This window comes from Diadema setosum, chromosome 13 (assembly GCF_964275005.1).
Source record: "Diadema setosum chromosome 13, eeDiaSeto1, whole genome shotgun sequence".
In the NCBI taxonomy this organism is placed as follows: domain Eukaryota; kingdom Metazoa; phylum Echinodermata; class Echinoidea; order Diadematoida; family Diadematidae; genus Diadema; species Diadema setosum.
The window spans coordinates 36,905,245-36,924,434 of NC_092697.1; the positions used below are offsets into that span (position 1 = coordinate 36,905,245).

The 19,190-nt window shown below is 39.1% G+C and overlaps 1 protein-coding gene across 6 annotated transcripts in view; it reads left to right on the forward strand.

Moving 5' to 3' along the window:
* Nucleotides 1–19,190, forward strand: part of LOC140236812 (dual specificity protein phosphatase CDC14A-like) — an 82,515-nt gene that overhangs the window by 7,180 nt on the left and 56,145 nt on the right. For all 6 annotated transcript variants that reach the window (XM_072316745.1, XM_072316749.1, XM_072316746.1 and 3 more), the window contains exons 4-5: nt 2,370–2,462; nt 3,215–3,294. In XM_072316745.1, the coding sequence (XP_072172846.1) occupies nt 2,370–2,462; nt 3,215–3,294 (173 nt within the window). The remainder of the gene's footprint in view (nt 1–2,369; nt 2,463–3,214; nt 3,295–19,190) is intronic.

Sequence of the window (19,190 nt, forward strand, 5' to 3'; positions counted from 1 at the left end):
TGGGTGTATCAAAGAGAGCACCAAACTCTTTAGCCCACCTCCTTGAGTTTATTGATCAGTCAAAAGTCCAAAGTGCTGCCCACTGCCCTACATGTATGTGTAGTTGACTTCAAAAATTTAATTATCCAGGTAATCAATGATTGTGGGTTTATGGATGCATAGTCTATCAGGCCCTTGGCAACTGGTAATGAGAAGCTGATGTAGCAACAATCAGACAAACATAGTGTGTGTTGCCCCATACTCTTAAAGTACAGTGTATGCACAAATTGAATAGGCCTACATGCAAGTAATCACTAAAGCCCAGTAAAATAATCAGTATTTGTACTCTCAAGGCTAGAAAGGGGAGAGCGAGTAGGTGAGCAAAAGAGGAAGAGAGAGAGAGAGAGAGAGAGAGATGTGTCAATGGAATGTGAGAGTTTATTAATGATAAGTATTTGTACACTGTACATGTTGTAATTTAGCACAATTTTCAGTCATTGCGCTTTGAGCTGTCATTGCATACAATATCGTACCTGTGTGTATTCTAGAACAAGAAATACTTATTTATAAGGTTATGTAGGTACAATTGCATTTTACATGTCGAGTATCGGTTTATATCGTCTACATGTAGATACACGTACACTGTAAACTGCAAGAACGTTCTTTATTAGTTTGAACCGTGTATGATAAATGTAGAGATTACCCCTACTGTAAAACGAGGAATGTTCGCATGCATTTTAATTTCGCGAATTTCGCGAGCGCCAAGATTCGCGAAATTAAAATGCACGCAAAAATTCGTGTCTACACTATGTGTATTGAATGACAGTGGCAGTTCGCGAAAATTTCATGCCGCAAAAGAGGCCGTCGGCACCAATTCGCGAAAAATTCATGCCGCGAATATATCATGTTTTACAGTATACACTACACTTTTTAAAGATGTTGGGCACGGAAATGATGCCAAGATGCCTTATCAGTCTCTATATAATGTATGTACAATATATTCTTTAGGAACAAGGGGGAAAAATAGTCTATCCTCGGCCTACAATGCTGCAAGTTGTGTTTTATAATAACCTGTCGGTCACCATGGCTCCTTCATGCCATGGACAGTGATCGAAAAGGTGAATAGACTCCAAAGTGGGCATGCTTGTTCGGTCAGACTATTAAAATTGTATTGTGCTACACCAAGGATTGTTCCATCAACATAGCAGAACTTGTTGTCAAACTCATTGGTGCTTGCTTTTACAGAGAGATCTGTCAATGTGTGCTTACGGCCTGCTACAACACAGATCGTCAGCATTGAGCGATAGTATTCAACCTATTGCGGTGACATCAAATCATTGGGTGTACATCCTAGCAATAATTCCATGTGTGATGGCTTCAATAGCTCTACCCCAGCAGGCGTTACTTTGTTGAGATTACTGCAATCACAGAAAAATGTCAGCCAAAAACAAATTATTTCTGGTACACAATATTATTTGTTGGATTTGAGTTTAATGCAGAGTCAGGCGCAGATTGTACAGTGTACATAATGTTTATGTACTGTATAGTTTGCTGTTATTTTCGCATACAGATATTTTCGCGAATGAGGTCATACATGTGTAGGCATTTTTGCAAGATGTTGTTTTCACGAATTGATGCCAGCACTAATGTATACTATTACCCTACAGTAGCTCATGGAGATATTTTCGCGTGTTGTTAAATTTGCGATCCAACTGTGATTCGTGAAATTCATGAAAATTAAACCCTCGGGAAAATAACAGTAGGCCTACAATATTTTGAATGCACCAGCAGGTCAGTCACACACTAGAGGAGTCATGTTTACTGTTGTGTTGTCAATTTGACTTGACTAATTCATAATCCCAGTTCCTGAGGAACTGCTCTCAACCTGCTGAAAAGTTTATTGCTGAGTACAATGTTCATTTTGTAGTCACTACCCTCTTTAAACATGTTTTGTACATGTGTAAGTTGTATTTTCTTGTGATAGACGTGAAAAACTTGGATTGAATGATGAATTATAGCTTCTGTTTGTTCATTGTTTGGTGGTGCATGTTGCAGTTCCTCAGTTTTTAAATGTTTTATTTTTTTTTTTGTTAGGGGGAGGGGATTTATGAAGAGATACACACCTGCTGTTTTTTATGAATTACAGTACATACAGTACAGTGAATGTACTAGGGGCAGTTAGGATATCATCATTCCATCCCATGATGTTTCCATATCCATCAATTAGTGCTTTATTTCACCTAATTTCATGAAGAATATAGATGACATTGTAAAAATAGAAAAAGATGTGTGTGGACAATATCTGGGATGCCTACACCACAATGTACAGAAATTTGCGAAGTTTCTACATGTAATGTTACTTTTATATGTGCATTATCTTATTTTCCTAGTCGACATCACTCAGCCGGAAGAAGATCGTCCACTATACTACATTTGACAGCAAGAAAAGGACAAATGCCGCATATCTCATTGGAGCCTACGCAGTAAGAAAACAAAATGTTATATTGCTCTTGAATGTAAAATACATTGTACACAATGTGTACATGCTACAATGGAGCACATGATAAAAGGGTACTTGTACTCAATGCTTTTGTTTACCACTGTAATAGCATATATCCCACATAATTCCTGTTTCCGTTTGTTAGAAAGGACTGCTGAACAAGGGGTATTTTAGTGGTGGTTTGGATAAATGCCATGAACCACAACCTCAAAAATAAACCAAGACAATAAAGATTAAATCTCAACAAGTCACCGACATTGTACTTTGCATCCTACTGGCTGGCACCTAAAGTAGCCTGAATAGCAATATAATTGCAATCATTTGCATTGTAACTGTTAAATTAATGTCACTAGATACAGTACCTGTATGTGTATAATGTACATAAAGACCATGAGTATGAATTTCACATTGCTGGGATTGACCATAATGTTTCTTTCTTTTACTGCGCCAGCAAAGCACTACTGACAATTAGAGAGCAGAGCCTTGAAGAAATTGTTCCAGTTCTGAACATACAAGGTGCAAGTACAGATGAATAATCTTGTACATTGAATGCAGGATAGCATAGACTGAAGGAGATAGAAAAGCTTGTTTGTAGGCAGGCATCCTACAGCCTGTAAACAAGATTGTATTCCAGTCTGGCCATCTTGCTAATCAAATATGTTGCGATTGTCCACTAATGAGGACACTTGCCACAAATTGGATGCCGGTGTAACAGTGATTACCTCCTCATTACAGGTGATTTACTTGAGGCGCACTCCGGAGGAGGCCTACAGGCCGCTGGTGGCCGGTACCAACCCACCGTATCTTCCGTTTAGGTAAGCAATCATCTTGTCACTGTCACAATTTGAAGGAGGAAGTGGCTAACGTCTCACTTTGCAGCTGCTTGAATTACTCTCTGTGGTGGTTACACAGACGTAGAGGAGGGAGTGTTTGTGTGTGTTTCACATTTGTGTTTGCTTGTGGTTGTGTGAGTTTGTATATGAGTGCGAATTGATGAACAGTCTTGATGTTGTAAGGCATTAAAATGATCAGACACAATTAATGACATGTGACACTGAGCTGAAGATAGGTGTTGAGTCGGTTGGTTAGTTCATTTCTTTAATTATATAATTGATTTCATGTTATTTCTTCCACAGTTAGCAGCGAGCGTGCTTTTAAATGAAGTATTACAAGGAGGTCCTGTTAATCGCCAACTTACATTATGTGTAATGTGTCATTATTTCTTTGAAAAAGGAATTGTGCATTTGTATTCAGCTCGCATTAATTCCTGCCTTCAATTTTGTTTGTGGCCATTGTACATACAAGCTGCAGCCTTCACATTGCAAGTGTGGTACAATAAATCTGTGTGCTCAAAGTGATGTGAGGTTAAGATGTTCTACAGCAACTGTTTATTAGGATGTAATCTGTTAGCACTTTTAATTGCATGTTTGATGTTCCTAGAAGTGCACATAACCAAAAAACTATGTGTGGGATGGACTTGATCAAAACAGAGTCCGACCAATAAGTGCATACTGTTTATCCAGCACAGAGCTTATTTCCGTTTTGCACTGTCATTATCCATATCAGCACTAGATTCAGTGGAAATTTGATCCAGAGTCTGCAATGTAAATTTCTATTTTATTTGAATAGAGTCAACTGAAAGAAGTCCCAAGAATTAAAGAATGGACGAGGATACTCCAGATGCATTCTAATTTCTCATACAGTAGCTTAACAACAAAAATTTGATATGATGCTAAATGCTTTTCACGTGACATAGTGATCATAGCGTCAATGATTATAAATTATACAATTAAAAAAAATAGAGATTCAATCGGATTTGTATCGAGGAAAATGAGGTGATGTATCATAATAGTTGATGTTTAACCCTTTCAACACGGCTTGTGTTACTCTACAATACAGATCCAGCTGTACAATGCAGGCCTACAATTTTAGTAGTAATGCACAATACATGTAAGCATCTGTCAAAATTGGGGGATGTCGATCAAGGTCCAAATACTGATTTTTTTTTTAGGCCCATTCATACAGACAAGAATATCCTGCTAACTGCCCATCGCAATAATTTTTTGACCAAACAGCCCATGCCCAATGTTTGCTGAAATAATGACCCTTGCCCTTGTGTTGGTGTGCTCGTGTGAAGTGTGTTGTGAATGTTGTGATGAAACATATCCTCGCCTCAAAATTATCACGCTTTTCTCAAATTATCATGGTAATTCTGAAATAGTCACAAGATTTCTTGATTTTGATCGCGATGTTGTTGGCGCTGTTTAATGACTCTCTATGTCCAACAGGCAAAAAATCAAGATTTAGATCAAGATGCAAATCTAGAGATCTGTATCACGCAAATTCACATCAGTGTGAATCCCACTGTACAGTAGCTTCCATGCTGGGGTTGGAACTCCTTGCCCTGCAGCCGAGCTCTGCTGCCCTACGTATTACTACTACCCTTAGGCTAATTTTAGCAAACCACAGACACACATGACTACTCCGGCAGAGGACCGGTTACTGTTTCCTCCATTTACTGCCAAGGCATTCAAACAGGTGGACCCCAGTGGCCTAGGTCCCAGAGAAAGGATCTAACCATAGGGCCTTTATGTTGTGACTAGAGGTGGTGATACATGTACATGTAACCGCATCATTTTCTTCCAAAAGGGAAGTTACATGTCTCCCATACAAGCAAATCCTGACACTTACATTGTAACTCACTAATCTTCCACTCCCAACTTTCTCCTACGATTTGCATCAAAAATTTGAACCTAATTGGCTGATGATGTGTCATGTATGAACTAATTTCAATTATCCAAACAGGGTAAAGAAAGAAATAGTAACGTTTATTGTGTTAAAGGCATAATTTACCATTTGCAGATGAAATAAAAACCTAGCATTAGTGCTTTAAAATAGTTCTAAAATGTGCGTTAGGGATAGAAACAACCACTGTAAAGATTTGAATCCATATAATCGATGTTAAGTATTGTTAAATACACAAAATGTGTACAATAGTTATAATAAGAATGCTTCCAGACTAAACCGTCTACAGTTATGGTTTATTGAGAAAAATACCGATATCCCCTTTAGTATATTTTAGGCTTTATGGCAAAAATTTTATATGGCAGGGTGTTTTGTGATACAACAGACCTATACATACGTATGCATCAAATGTGATATCTTGAACATTCTTTAAATCACTGCTCCCAAAGGTAAACTGGACCTTTAATTCATGTAAAGCCCAAACAGGAATGTACATTGTATAGTGTAGAGGATGGGTTGTCTGTGTACAACTACAGTCAAGCTGTCCTTAATGTTGTATTTACATAGACAGCCCTGACTTGCAACATGTTAGAATCTCTTTATTTTAATAACAAACTTGATGGGGGGGGGGGGGGGGGGGCATACGTGCCAACTAGTAAGATTTTATCAGATTCAGTAAGATTTTTTAGATTAAAAATAGCAAAATCAGATTTTCTGTCAGAGAAATCAGATTTTAAAAAAATATTTAGATATACCTTTCATGTGTATTTTCTGAAGATTTGACCGAAAGTAAGATTTTTAACTTCAGTGTGCATATAAAATAAGATTTTTTGCAATCCACAAGTAAGATATTTCGTCTTGAAATGTTGGCAGGTATGGGGGGGGGGGGGATGTTTTTATCTTCTGTCACATGAAAAATAAAGATAGTGGCTGAAGAGTAATCAGCATGTTTTGTTTTATTATGTTTTGCTCTGGCAAAGCAAAAAGTTAACCATCTTTGATTTCAGTTTCTAAAGATAGAAGTGTATGCCATTAGTTTGGCACTGTAAACATTGAATGCCTGCCAACAGCAGTGTTTGTGCAAGACATAGAAGTATCTGTAGGAAGTGATAAATTCTGGAAGTGCACTGCTTTATGTTTGCTCATCCAATGCATTGCACGTACAGTCGGCAATGTAAGCCTACTGTACATCCCTACAAGGATGGTACATGTAGTAATCCATTGTGATAGATTCTGTGGGCATGCCAACCAGTATTAGATCTGTGACACTGAATGTTCTCCTGTTGTTGAAAGTTGATGGCATGTAGCGCGTGGTAGGGTGCATTAATTGGATGTTACAGATGCAGTCAGAAATGATGACAATATAATACACATAGATAGTACATACAAGTACATTGTACAAATTGTGTGTATGTATGTCACACCAATACACATTATCTCTCACACATTGTCTTGCATTCTCGGCCAGTCAAAATTGTCTGAATGCACACAATTCCCATGGCCCTCAAATTGTGATACATGGTTAGAACTGCATTTCCAGAAGATGTCAAAGTAAGAAAATATACAGCACTTGTAACGTTCGTATTTTAAACTCTGTATACATATAGGTGTACATTATATATCATATCATATATATTTACAGTAATGGCATTACACTTTTGTTTGTTCATGTACATCCTGTTGAGGAGACCAATCCTTGTGATTCTTCTTTTAGGCTGATAATCAGGGAGCTGTGACACGCCCTTTGTTGTATTGTCCATCCTTGATCTCAGGATTAGGATATTTTCAGAGAGTGTATTGGCAGTGTGGGGACAGATTTGTCGCTGAGGTCTAAAAATAACTGATCATGTCTGTGTTGTGAGGTGGGTGGCATGTGTGTTCTGTTAGGGTGAAAGACAGTAGAGGGGTGTGTGGGTGTGTTCAAGACAGACTCTTCACATATACTGTATCATGTGAGAATATGAGATACACTTCAAGGAAATACACATTGTTCATATGGTGTATGTACTGATAGTGCTGGCAAAATTGTTAAATTGGATGACCATTATTTGACCATACAGTCTTGTAACATTTTCTTTGTGGATTTGGCAAATGTCCGATGTGCACTGAATTTTGGAGAAACTTTGTGCTGAAAATTTTAAGATGCATGCAATATATGTACACTGTATTGATAAAATGTGTCATCTAACCATGCAGTGAGTTGAAAAATTTCCAGGAAGGGAGTATAATGAACAACCAAGCCTGCATTTCGAGTGGAAACATGTACATGTAAGTGCAGTTTGGAAACCATTTAGAAATATTCAAAGGAATGCATGGATTATGTACATCTGTAATGACTTTGTGCAGTTGCCATTGAAAAAGACTGGCATTACCACCGTGGCTTCTTTCATGCACAATGTATTCAAAAGTTAAAGCATGTAATTGTTTTGTTTGCAGTTACTTCAGGGAACTGAGAAGTTATGAATTACTGCATGGCAGGAGACAGCAAGCATTTTTTTAGTACTGGCATTTAGGGTGGGGATGGGTAGGAATCATGTGGAAGGGTAGACGATGGAGAAAGGAGTTTGTAATGTCATGTGTCATTGTCAGGCATGCATGAAGAATGTCGTCAATAGACAGGAATAGACTTGGATTAACCAATATTGTCATGTGCATTGATAGATTAACAACCTTCCAGCGTATTCTTAGAACCCTTTCAACTGACATTAGATTGAAGTCATAAACAAACTCAAGTCCTACACGTTTGTATGTGCACCGTGATTCTTCGAGGTTTATTTTTGGAGTATCATGCTTTATTGGGTGATCATCCCTTCATTTGGCAGTGACATTGATGAGATTCAACAGGCAACAGTTCACACATTGTCATAAACTTCCAGTCAATGTCTGTTCCTCAAAGCTGAGAGTAAAACAAAGTGTAGCTGATATTGGTAGGTTATTTTCTGAACTTTCTCTAAAGCGAATAATGTGAGAAATGAGAATTAAATATACATTTTTTTTTTACCTCATTGACAGGATTTTTTTTTTTTTTCACATCTCTCCTACATAGGGTTTGTTCAGCGTGGTTTTCTTGCTTTCAAATGTATACATGCCAGACTCATCAGAAGTAAAAATTCATTGTGATATATCCGTGTTACATAAATACAAGCTCTTTAGCGTGCCAATGAGAGAAAGGGTAACAGGCTAGAAAAGTGTAAGGATAATTCAAGCAGCCAGTAGATGTGCATTATGTGTTCTTAAGCCCTTCCTGATCAGGGCTCCACACTAACTTTTATTTTTGGTGGCCCAAAGGCAAACATCCGACCTTTTTGGTGGCCCGATCACGCCACCAAATTCTTAATTTCTGAAATTTTGGTGGCCCGACGTGCGTTTTTGGTGGCCATGGGCCACCGGACCACCGTTAGTGTCAAGCCCTGCTGATATGTTGTTGTCAAGGTGAGTCAAGTTGACATTCTCCATTTGAGTTAATAGGGAGTTTTCGATTGGGTGAATGAGAAGGTTTGACGCCGAGCGCAAGCGTTTGTCAAGGCGTCACGTCTGTATGTTGACCCACTGCTGAAAAATATTTCGATTTCGGGCGTCACATCTCGCGGCGTGTGCTGGAGGCTACCTGTGCCTTTGGTGCATAGCTATGCGGAATGTGTGACTTGTTTTTTTTACTTGTAATATTCATTTTGTCTTTGACTAGATGCCAAATAAGTATCCTCTGTAGGGGATGAATTATGTGGATTTTAAAACATGATGCATGTTTATAGACTACAAGGTAAAATGCACCGCACTAGGCCAAGCACCGAGATGTGATTTACGTGCAGCATTACGTGTAAATATACAAATGTGCGGGACTATGGTATGCAGTTGCAAATTGCAGAACAGTGAAAGCGGGCAAATAAAGTAGGTACCAGAGGCTGTAGTTTGTATGTCAGCGCTGCTGCTGTGACGTATCAAGATCGTAAGCTTTCATGTAATTGAATTATTAATATTCTCTCAAAAGAAATAGGAAAACAGGTGAAGTGAGTACAAATTTCCTGAGAGTTGTCCTGCTCTTTCGCACGATTTCGTCTATCGCGAGAGGAGTGTGATGTCATAGATAAGGCGGCTTGAGCGCGGCGCGAGTGAATTGGGTAGATGGTGATATCTGGGGTGAATGCGTTAGAAAATTGGGTGATGAGCTGAGGGTCGACACTCACGCGTGCGCAGTACGTAAATGCATATAATATGCAGTACGTAATATGTCATCGCACGGTAACGCCGGGCTCAACGTGCAAATCGAAAAGTGCCTATTAACTGAGGGAGACCTTAGACTGGCTACCCATCTCCATTCAGGGGCCCCCAGAGAATGGATTGTTCACCTTGCAACATGTCAATCCTGGAGCCTATACAGCTTCTTGTTCTCATGACAACTGGAATAACATGTTCCTTTGCCCTTGAACTACATCTATGAAAGCAAAGAATGCAAGGATAACATGTTTTGCAATGAGCAGTGGCAGAAGTGAAAGATATTGTAATTGATTGACAAATTGCCCGTCATCAATGGTAAAGAATTACAGATTATTCATTGTTTAGAGTAATAGTCCTGACAAATGCATCTTTAGGCATGTTCTTTCAGAGCAGGTACCCGCCTGTATTTATGCCTGTATTTACGGCAGTGAAGGGCAATTTGTCAATCAGTTGCAATAAAAACCAGTTGATGCAAGAATCATGCATTTGAATAAAAGACGCAGTACCCATTTTTATACAGGATATAAAGAACCATCACTGGCTAGTGGATATATGATCAGATACCTCTCTAGCGATCAGGTTGTGGGTTCATATCCCCCCTGAATATGTCTTTTAAAATGCCCATGATTTTAACATTGATGATACTAGCACTGAATAGGTGCTTAACTTTATTTACATCAGTGAAGGGTAATTTGTTAATCATTTGCAATAAAAACAAGTTGACATAAGAATCATTATTTTGAATAGAAGCAAAGATCTCATAGTCGAAACCTCTTTCTCATCTTTCACTCCTTCGCAAGATTTGAAAAGGAATGGAAACAGGGGAAGTGTTGACCCAAAGAAAATGTAAGCATTGCTTTTTTGTTGATTGCAAATACTTTGTCGAATTATCAGTAGAATTATCCACAACAGCATGAGAACATGTCCTTTATGTAAGGGGTTTTTTCATTGGTGAAAGCAGGGAGGTGATTCCTCTCACCTTGCATTTTTTTTGGTAAATTTCTTGAATATAAATATTTTCACTTTAAAAAAGCAACCTGAGAAGTGGAAATAGGCCTAAAATGTATAGTAAAGCTTCTCCGAGGCTTTGAACTATCTTTCTGTCACTTTCACTTAAAAAAAAACAAACAAACAAAAAACAAATACAAACAAAAACTAACCACAATACATAATACTGTAAAACAAGGAATGTTTGCGTGCATTTTAATTACGCGAATTTCGCTAGCGCTAACATCTGCGAAATTAAATTGCAAGCGAAAGTTCTTGCCCACACAATATGCATTGGATGCCAGCTTGGCAATTTGCAAAAATTTCATGTTGCGAGAAAGGCTGTCTGGTCCAATTCGCAAAGTTTTCATGCCGCGAATATATATAAGATACATGTTGGTACATATGCTATGATAATGATTGGATTGTGGATTGCTGGCAGTGACAAATACTCAGGCATACCACAAGACTGCCAGGGACAAGGGAGAACAGCTTCTGTGCTGGAAATGTCAGGAGAAGATAGTGACCTTTCTCTCAGGCCTGACAGTACAAAAGGCTGTCTGAGGCAGTTGTATACCCTCAGCCCTCTGAGAGAGATTGGAGTTATGAAATTTTATCCCGTAATTGTTGTGACACAGTGCCTATTTACATTTTTTTCCCCTTCGTGCTGTAGGTGTTTTGTGCAGCATACTCAACTCTGAAATGATACGGCAAGCACAGGGCTAGTGCATGCTTTGAAAATGCTGAATGGCTTTCTTTTTTTTTCTCTCAAGGCCTTAAAACTCTATCTCATAAGGCCCGTTCACAAACAACGAAAATCAAAATTTCAATTGCGATCCAAATTCAATTTTTTTTTCGACCGTTCATACACAGGGAAAAATCGCACTTCGCAGCAAGGAAAGAACGATCAGTGGCCAAACTGCGCATGCGCGAATCTTGCATGACCGAAGACTGACCCCGCAGCCCCAATAGAGTTTCGCACGCGCTACGAACGATGGGATTAAAAATACCGATTTCCGAATCTCGATCGCGCTCACACACACGACGCTTGGCAAAATAATCGCGATTATTCTGAAAAATCGCACTAATAGTGCGAGTTGGATCGCGATAAGGATCGCGGTAATTAGTGAGATTTTTCTGTCCACACTGGAAAAAATTTCGAAATTTTGATCGCGATAAGAAAACCGATTTTTAAATCGCACTTTTTCCCTTGTGTGTGAACGGGCCTATAGATTCTTTATTCTCTAGTGAAATGAATTGTTGCTCAGGAACGGTGATCAAACTGGAAAATATAAAAGGGTAAATTTTCTGATATTCATGAGTGTCTTTTTAAAATTCATAAAGGATGTATTTAGAAGGAGAACTGAATTGAAACATAGCATGACTACCATGGCTTTTGGAACAATGTCTTTTGGCAGAGTGTTCTGGCAATCCTGACCAAAATGTGAGTTTGGTCACTCCAAGTAACATGCCCCACTAAGTCTAGAAATAGAGACAGTGTTCAATAGAATTTAAGGGCTATTATCATCATCTTTTCTAGTCAATGGGCTGTTCAGTTGAAGAATAACAAATTTTTAGTGAACATTTATTTGACCTTCAAGCACATGTACTGTAAAAGTGGAAACTTTGCGGTGTTGAAATTTTCTGCGCAATCGGAAACTAGCGCAGAAATAAAGGAACACGTATATTTTTGCCTGCCATATGTTCCAGTAGTTTTGATTCTGCAGAATTTAAAACACGCGAAACTCTTCTTACCTGGGTGAGCGCGAAAAGTTAGTCGAGTGAAAATATAGATATTTTGCAGTAAGTTTCGGCGTACATGCTGTATTAAGTAGGAGTTGGTCCAGCATTGCATACAACCTACTTATCTGATAGGCCTAGTGTGCATTCACCCAATATCTTTAATTTTGCCATAAATTTTGAGGGATCGCTTTTTTGAAGCAAGTTGGGGACAAAGTCTCTCTCTCTCATTGTTCTAAAAGATCATATTGTAATGGGGGGGGGGGGGTAAGACACATTAGGAACATACAATGATCTGACATACCTGAAAAGTACTCTTTTAGTAGGCCTATGCTGTAGACATAGCAAGCTTCAGTGCACATTTGTAACGATCAGAGAACTGTAAGTGCCCCGTGAGAAACCATGTAGAAAGGAGTGTGTGAGCAATGTCATTGAACCGAACTCTTCATCTTGGCCATGTGACCATGATGTTGCCTTCATAAATATTCCTACATGTATGTTTTGTTCAACAAAAGTCAATAGATTGTGTTCATGCAATTTCTTCTCCAGTCTGGCAGGTTAGTTTTGTGCGTCTGTACTGAACATATTCTATCCCATGTTTCCTTCGCAGAATCTTCAACTTAATTACAGCTGTTAAAAAAAAAAAAGCAACGACAAATTGAGCAATCTTTAATTGTTATATTAGTAAGAGCTGCTTCTAGGTGCTAAGTGAATGCCACATCAGATTATGGTAAGGAACATTTAAGTGACTGTAAATTTTGCATTGTCTGATTCACAGATCTGTTTATTTTCAATAAATTCATTTTTAGTGTTAATTCTTTCTAAGCTCTGGTTTCCACAGGTTAGATTTGACGTGTGAACAGTCCCATACATGCAGAGGATGCATTGAGCATTTCACATTGAAAAAAACAAAAACCAAACAAAAACATACTGCAGTGGCCAATCAGTCTGTCTTCACCTGGCATTTTAATTTCAATGAGAGTCATTGCTGTCATGCTGGCCTCTGCTGCTATCCTGCTCAGATTTAGGGGAAGGAAGTACAGTAATGATGGAATCTAGGATGCATTGCCTTTGCCTGACAGATTAAAGTACAGAGAAAAGATGGTAGCAAGATTTTGCCTCTATAGCCACAGAGCTCTAAAATCTAGTTGATGTTCAGACACTGTGTCTGTCCAGTGATGTTGTATTATTAAAGTGTAGTATGTAAACAGAACCATAAATGGGGATTTATCCGTGGTGTTACCATTGTTTTTATTAAAGGTTGTCACTGTCATGGGGATGCTACTATTGCCAGAATAAAAAAGAAATGTCAGAATTTCGTTAAAAGAAAAGACCAAAACAGTGGTTCAAGTATCATACTTCTAAGTATGTATGCCTCTTTACCTCTACAGTGCCAAGAATCAGAAGCACTTGACAGACTGTGTGACTAGTGACTAGTCATACTACTTTGCCAGATGAAACAACTACTGTACGAGCTGAAATTTTCGCGTACAGATATTTTCGCGAATTGCTACTCGGAGGACATTTTCGCGTGCTGTTAATTTCGCGGTTGCGAGGGTCTAACTGAACTTAGTTATTTGCGCGTTGTTATTTTCGTGTGTTGTTATTTTCGCGGTTCAAAGGCGATTCGCGAAATTCGCGAAAATAAAACCACCGCGAAAATTTCAGCTCGTACAGTAGTTATTTTTATGAATCCTCTGAAATGGTCACTCTTTTTTCTTTTCTTTTCTTTTTTTCAAATGCCTGGCCACATTGTAGTTGTTAATTCTGTCATGATTGACCACCAAACACAAACAGTAAAATGTTAATTAGAATATAAATAACCAAAGTATTTTCATGAATTTGATACCTGCTCTTTCTAAAGGTGATAGAAATACATTACCTATGGTGTAAAATAGTAAGAGAATTAATTGTATGGCTAATCAAATATGTCCAAGAAGTGACTTGAAATTCTTATCTATGCTGATGTTTCTTGGATGTAGCTGCACTAAACCTAGTGAAATACATGTAGATTGCATGGCCATCTTATTTTTTATGACACAGATATCCCTGCTAATAAACGTTTAGGGCCAAATGACCTTTAAGACTTGGTGGGCTAAACAGGATATAAAAGATATAATGCCAGAGTGACCAGTGCAAAGGATTCATTTTAATATTGGTCGATGGGTGCTAGGGCAAAGGGAAATGGCCAGAGGATGTCCCTGAGAACAGACCCTCCCCCACAGAGGGATAGAATTCATCAGTCACATCTTCCTTTCTTTCTATATTTCTCCTTCTATCTCCTTCCCTTCTTTCATTTTCTCATTTCTCTGTCCATAGTCAGACTAATCTTGGCCTCATATTGCAGCAGATTTGTGACAGACGGCGAGGGGGCTGTGATAAAGGCCCCAAGATGTCAATTTCCTCTCAACCTCAAGCCGGGCCTTTCCTACAAGTTAAAATTCAGAGACTCTCTCAAGCTCTGAATATCCTGTGGACTGTCTCAAATATTCGGTTTTGCTGCATTCTGTTCAAATCATTACAGAGATCCAAGTAGTAGGTGTGAGTTTAAAACTATAGGGCCTACATATGCAAGAAAAGGCCTTACAAAAAAAGAAAAAAAGAAAAAAAAGGTCCTATATATGAAATTTGTTTGAATAGTAAAGATAATGAAATTTCAAGTGTACATGGTAGAATTTTGTATAGCGTGTTCACTAGCACTGGCAGTGGTGGAATTTATGCCAAGGTAAATAGATGAGCTGATATATAAATATACTCATGTTCACTGTGTGTTAAATGTAGAATTTTGTATAGTGTGTTCACTAACACTAGCAGTGGTAGAATTTATGCCAAGGTAAACAGATGACCTGATGTATAAATATGTACTCATATTCACTGTGTGTTAAATAACTATTTAATGTATCACTTTTTGTTATTTCAGATTTTTCACTTTTTCATCACATTCTGGGGAGAGAGTTGTCAATTTCAAGAATTCAGTGTACGAAAAGTCACAGTCTTTCATCACTTAAGGCCGTGTCACACCAGCCTTGCGTACAATTTTGACTACCTGGAGGTCCCCGTAGATGATCCGCACATGACAGTACCTAGCATGTATCTCAAAAGTAGTCGCCCGGAGGTACGCACGCATATCTTTTTACGCGCAACCGTGTTTAGGCCCTGTCACACCTTTCTGGGCAAGCTACTCGGGCTTGTTACGTGTAGGGATTTTCTAGCATACCGGACATTCCTGAGGGCGGAAAAGGATTTGTGCGAGTGTGTCTTACTTGCTGGACGCGTTATACTTGCGAGAAAACTGTGTGACCTTTGTACCAGTCGCGTGGGGCTGACAACTCAGTGAAGGAATTCCTCTAATGGAATGGCTGAAATCTCACAGAATTTCATTATCTTGGCTGCATAAGGGACTGCGAAGTACCTGCGTGGGAATTGCCTGGGAAGTACTGCCGCTAAGGGTCTCCTACTGGCGTTCTGCGTGGACCTCTACGGGCATTCCCGCGACTCACCCGGAAAAAGTTTTGGTCATGCTCAAAACTTGGCTGCGGTTAAATCGGACTTGCGTGAGCACCTCCGGGCAAATACGCGCTAGATACTGTCAGGTGCGGACCAACTGCGGAGAGCTCCGGGGAGTAAATGTGTTTCCCCGCAAGTCAAGCCGCAGAAGTTCCCCTGTACGGTATGACAAGGCATGAATGAAAATTGCAAACATTCTTGTTCGCCCGCTGAAAATCTTCTATGTGCTGGAAACTACCTCCTCGCTACAAGCCCGCGTAGCTTGCCCGGAATGGTGTGACACGGCCTTTACTGTTGTGTTCAAAGGTACTTGTGGCGCATAGAATCCTGCGCTCTCCCAAACTGTATGATACCCCTTTCATACTGAAAGTTAACTCGCTTCAGGTATGGACCTGAAGAAAGCTAAATAACCTATTTCTCAGTATAAGAGGTTAAAAAATATGTAGCCTGAGCTTAAGTTATCCCACTCTCGGGAGGTAGATTGTGTCCGCTTCAGGCCCAGGCTAGCATTTATTAGTATAATTATTAACAGGTATCTAGCTTTTAGCTTGGGCTAAATTCACTGACCCATGACAAGAATGCATGTCTGGCACTTCTGGGTTGCCAATATGTAGGCCTACATAGTAATGCTGGACCGGCGCGCTGTGCATTATTTACCGCATGCACTATTATAGTGTATCACACATTATACTGTACGAGCTGAAATTTTCACGATGGATTTATTTTCGCGAATTTCGCGAATCGCCTTTGAACCGCGAAAATAACAACACGCGAAAATAACAACGTGCAAATAGATAAGTACAGTTAGACCTCGCAACCGCGAAATTATCAACATGTGAAAATGTCCTCCTAGTAGCAATTCGCGAAAATATCTGTACGCGAAAATTTCAGCTCGTACAGTATACTATTCTCTGCCGTTACAGGTCACTGTTCGTAAATGGTAAAACTCTCCTTGAACTCTTTGAACATAGCGAACGATATTATCAAATCGTGGAAAGTATAGATCAGTGCGGTACATACTGGATTATGCTGATGACAGGTTGAATTTCGCACGGAATGTAACAACTGAACTGCATTCATACTCACAAGTAAGCTTGCATACTGCCACTGAATGTTTGTGCTCATGGAGAGCACAGCAGGCTGATGCCGGGATGGGGAGATACATTTAGGTTACCATGACAGATATTCTGGTTTTGCATGCAACTTGGATGATCGAGAATGGCACTGCAGTTTAAAAAGTCTGAGCGCGGTCTTAAGTTATCTTGCTTCAGAAGCTAGCAAAAGTTATTCGCAGTATAAAAGAGGTACAGTAGGCCTATAATGTGAAAACGATTAGCTAATATATGGCAAACACATTGTAAGAATAATGTTGCAATGTGCTGCTACAAGACACTCTTTAAACCTGTAAGCCAACCCCATGTTTACATTCCTACCTGTTGATACTAGGTATTTTGTGTTATGTCAGACATGTGATTACCTCACCAGCCGAGGTTGTCAACAGTATGGTAAGAAGACACTTCATCTCTCAAGCAAGGAAACTGTTTTCCTCTTGGAATCAGTTGGGGGGGGGGGGGGGGGGGAGAGCAAACAAACTATTGGTAAGCCACAACTCGTCGTTTGTACTTTTTTTTCAGCACTTTTAGTTCTTTTTTTCCCCCACACACTGTCGTGTTAATGCAATATGTAAATTAAATTTTCCACATTAACTATTGATTTCATTAGCACAAGGTCAAAAGGAGAGAGAGGGAAGGATTCTGCTGTTGAGTTGATTGATGGTGTTCTGACATTGAAAGGGCACAGTTAATCTAATTTCGATGCTAACATGTCATGTCTTCATTAGGCTTTATCTTCCTCAAAAGTGCCAATGTCTGTTTGAAATCTTATGTGCTATTAATATGGCCTGTGTAATGGCAAGTAATCGTATGCTTACCCAGTGTTTTGCAACCCTGTAATTCAGTGTTTGAGTAGCTACTTAACTAGGGGCTCTTTGTCAGACCGAGGTCTTAGCAAATTAGCTTATCCTGAGAGCATTGTGGCAATTGATGTGGTGGTAAATATGGTCCAGTGACTTCAAGAGGTCAGTCAAATCATTGGATCTGTTGGTGGTGGTTCTAATCCCTCCCTCTGGTTGCTAGGATGTATTTTACAACATAAACAAGGTTTTTGATAAATTGTTGTTTAGCCTTGTCAGAGCTAGCATTAGCCATAACGGAACTTCAGGTTTTTAGTTTGACCCAATATGAATTGATAAATTGACTATCAAGCCTTGATTTTGACTTCATAATGAGGGCGTGACCAAATTAGACAGTAACTTAGCAACCAGTGAAGTCGTTCGGTTCAGCAGTATACCCTGTAGGCCTAATATGATCTATCAACAAAACACTTGACAATTTACTGCATAAACTCAAGTTCCTTACAACTGAGGGCATGAATGGACATTTTAATGGAGAATATCAAAAAGTCACAAATGACTTGAGTACTCTGTCTAGAACATTATGCTTTTGGCCTCGAAATGTGGTAAATGGGAAACCGAGTCTGGAAATGTGGCGATATTCTGAAACAGCAAAGAGTATACCACAACACTACATGGGGATCATGGAAGCTTGCATTCTTGATGCTGTTCTCAGAAACGGATCTGACATATTTGGCAGTCAGTCCTGCCCGCTGTACATATGTTTCCATGGCAATGGAATCACGGTTACAGCTCAATCACTGATGTGGAGTAGCTGACACACTGACTCCCCTGTGGGCCCCATGGCTGTTAACTTGTCTTTCTTGCTTTCCTGGCCGCTGGCACTTTTCCTACTCGCCATAGTTTGAACGTGAAGGCAAAGTATCGGCTCGTACTAGATTATACAGCAGAGCCTTTAAGAACTGATAGCTCACCTTATGAGGACTTCTGCAATGTTAATGGCAATGGTGCTTGCAGAATGCATAATTGTGTGGTTTTCCCAGAGTCTTTTCCTCTTGTCATACTATAGTGCACAAGGAAACCAAAACTCAAAGAACAATGTGGATTGAGTGAAAGCAGCAACATATAAGTAGAACACATCAGTGAAAGTTTGAGGAAAATCGTACAGTCTATATTAAAAGTTATTAATTTTTAAAGTTTTGGTGTTGTAATGACTGGATTAGGAGACTATTAGAGTTCATAATGTTATGTGTGGACAGCAATATAAAGAAAATATAAAGAGAATTCCACAAAAATTAATTTTTCATGAAAATTACACATGCCATCAACTTGATAATGACATATGTTTAATAACTAAGGGTAGTTATTCCCCCTGCTTTCTGAAAGCGGTTAGTCAAATGCTCTTTCATTACGCTTGGAAAGTGAATGCATGTTGAATTTTATTTATTTTTTCTTTATATTGTTGTCCACACATGATGCCATAAACTCAAGTAGTCATCCTATCCAGTGGTTTCAACACCAAAACTTTCTAAGTTCATAACTTTTGCATCGATTATCCGATTTACCTCAAACTTTCATTGATGTGCTCTACTAATGTTGCTGCTT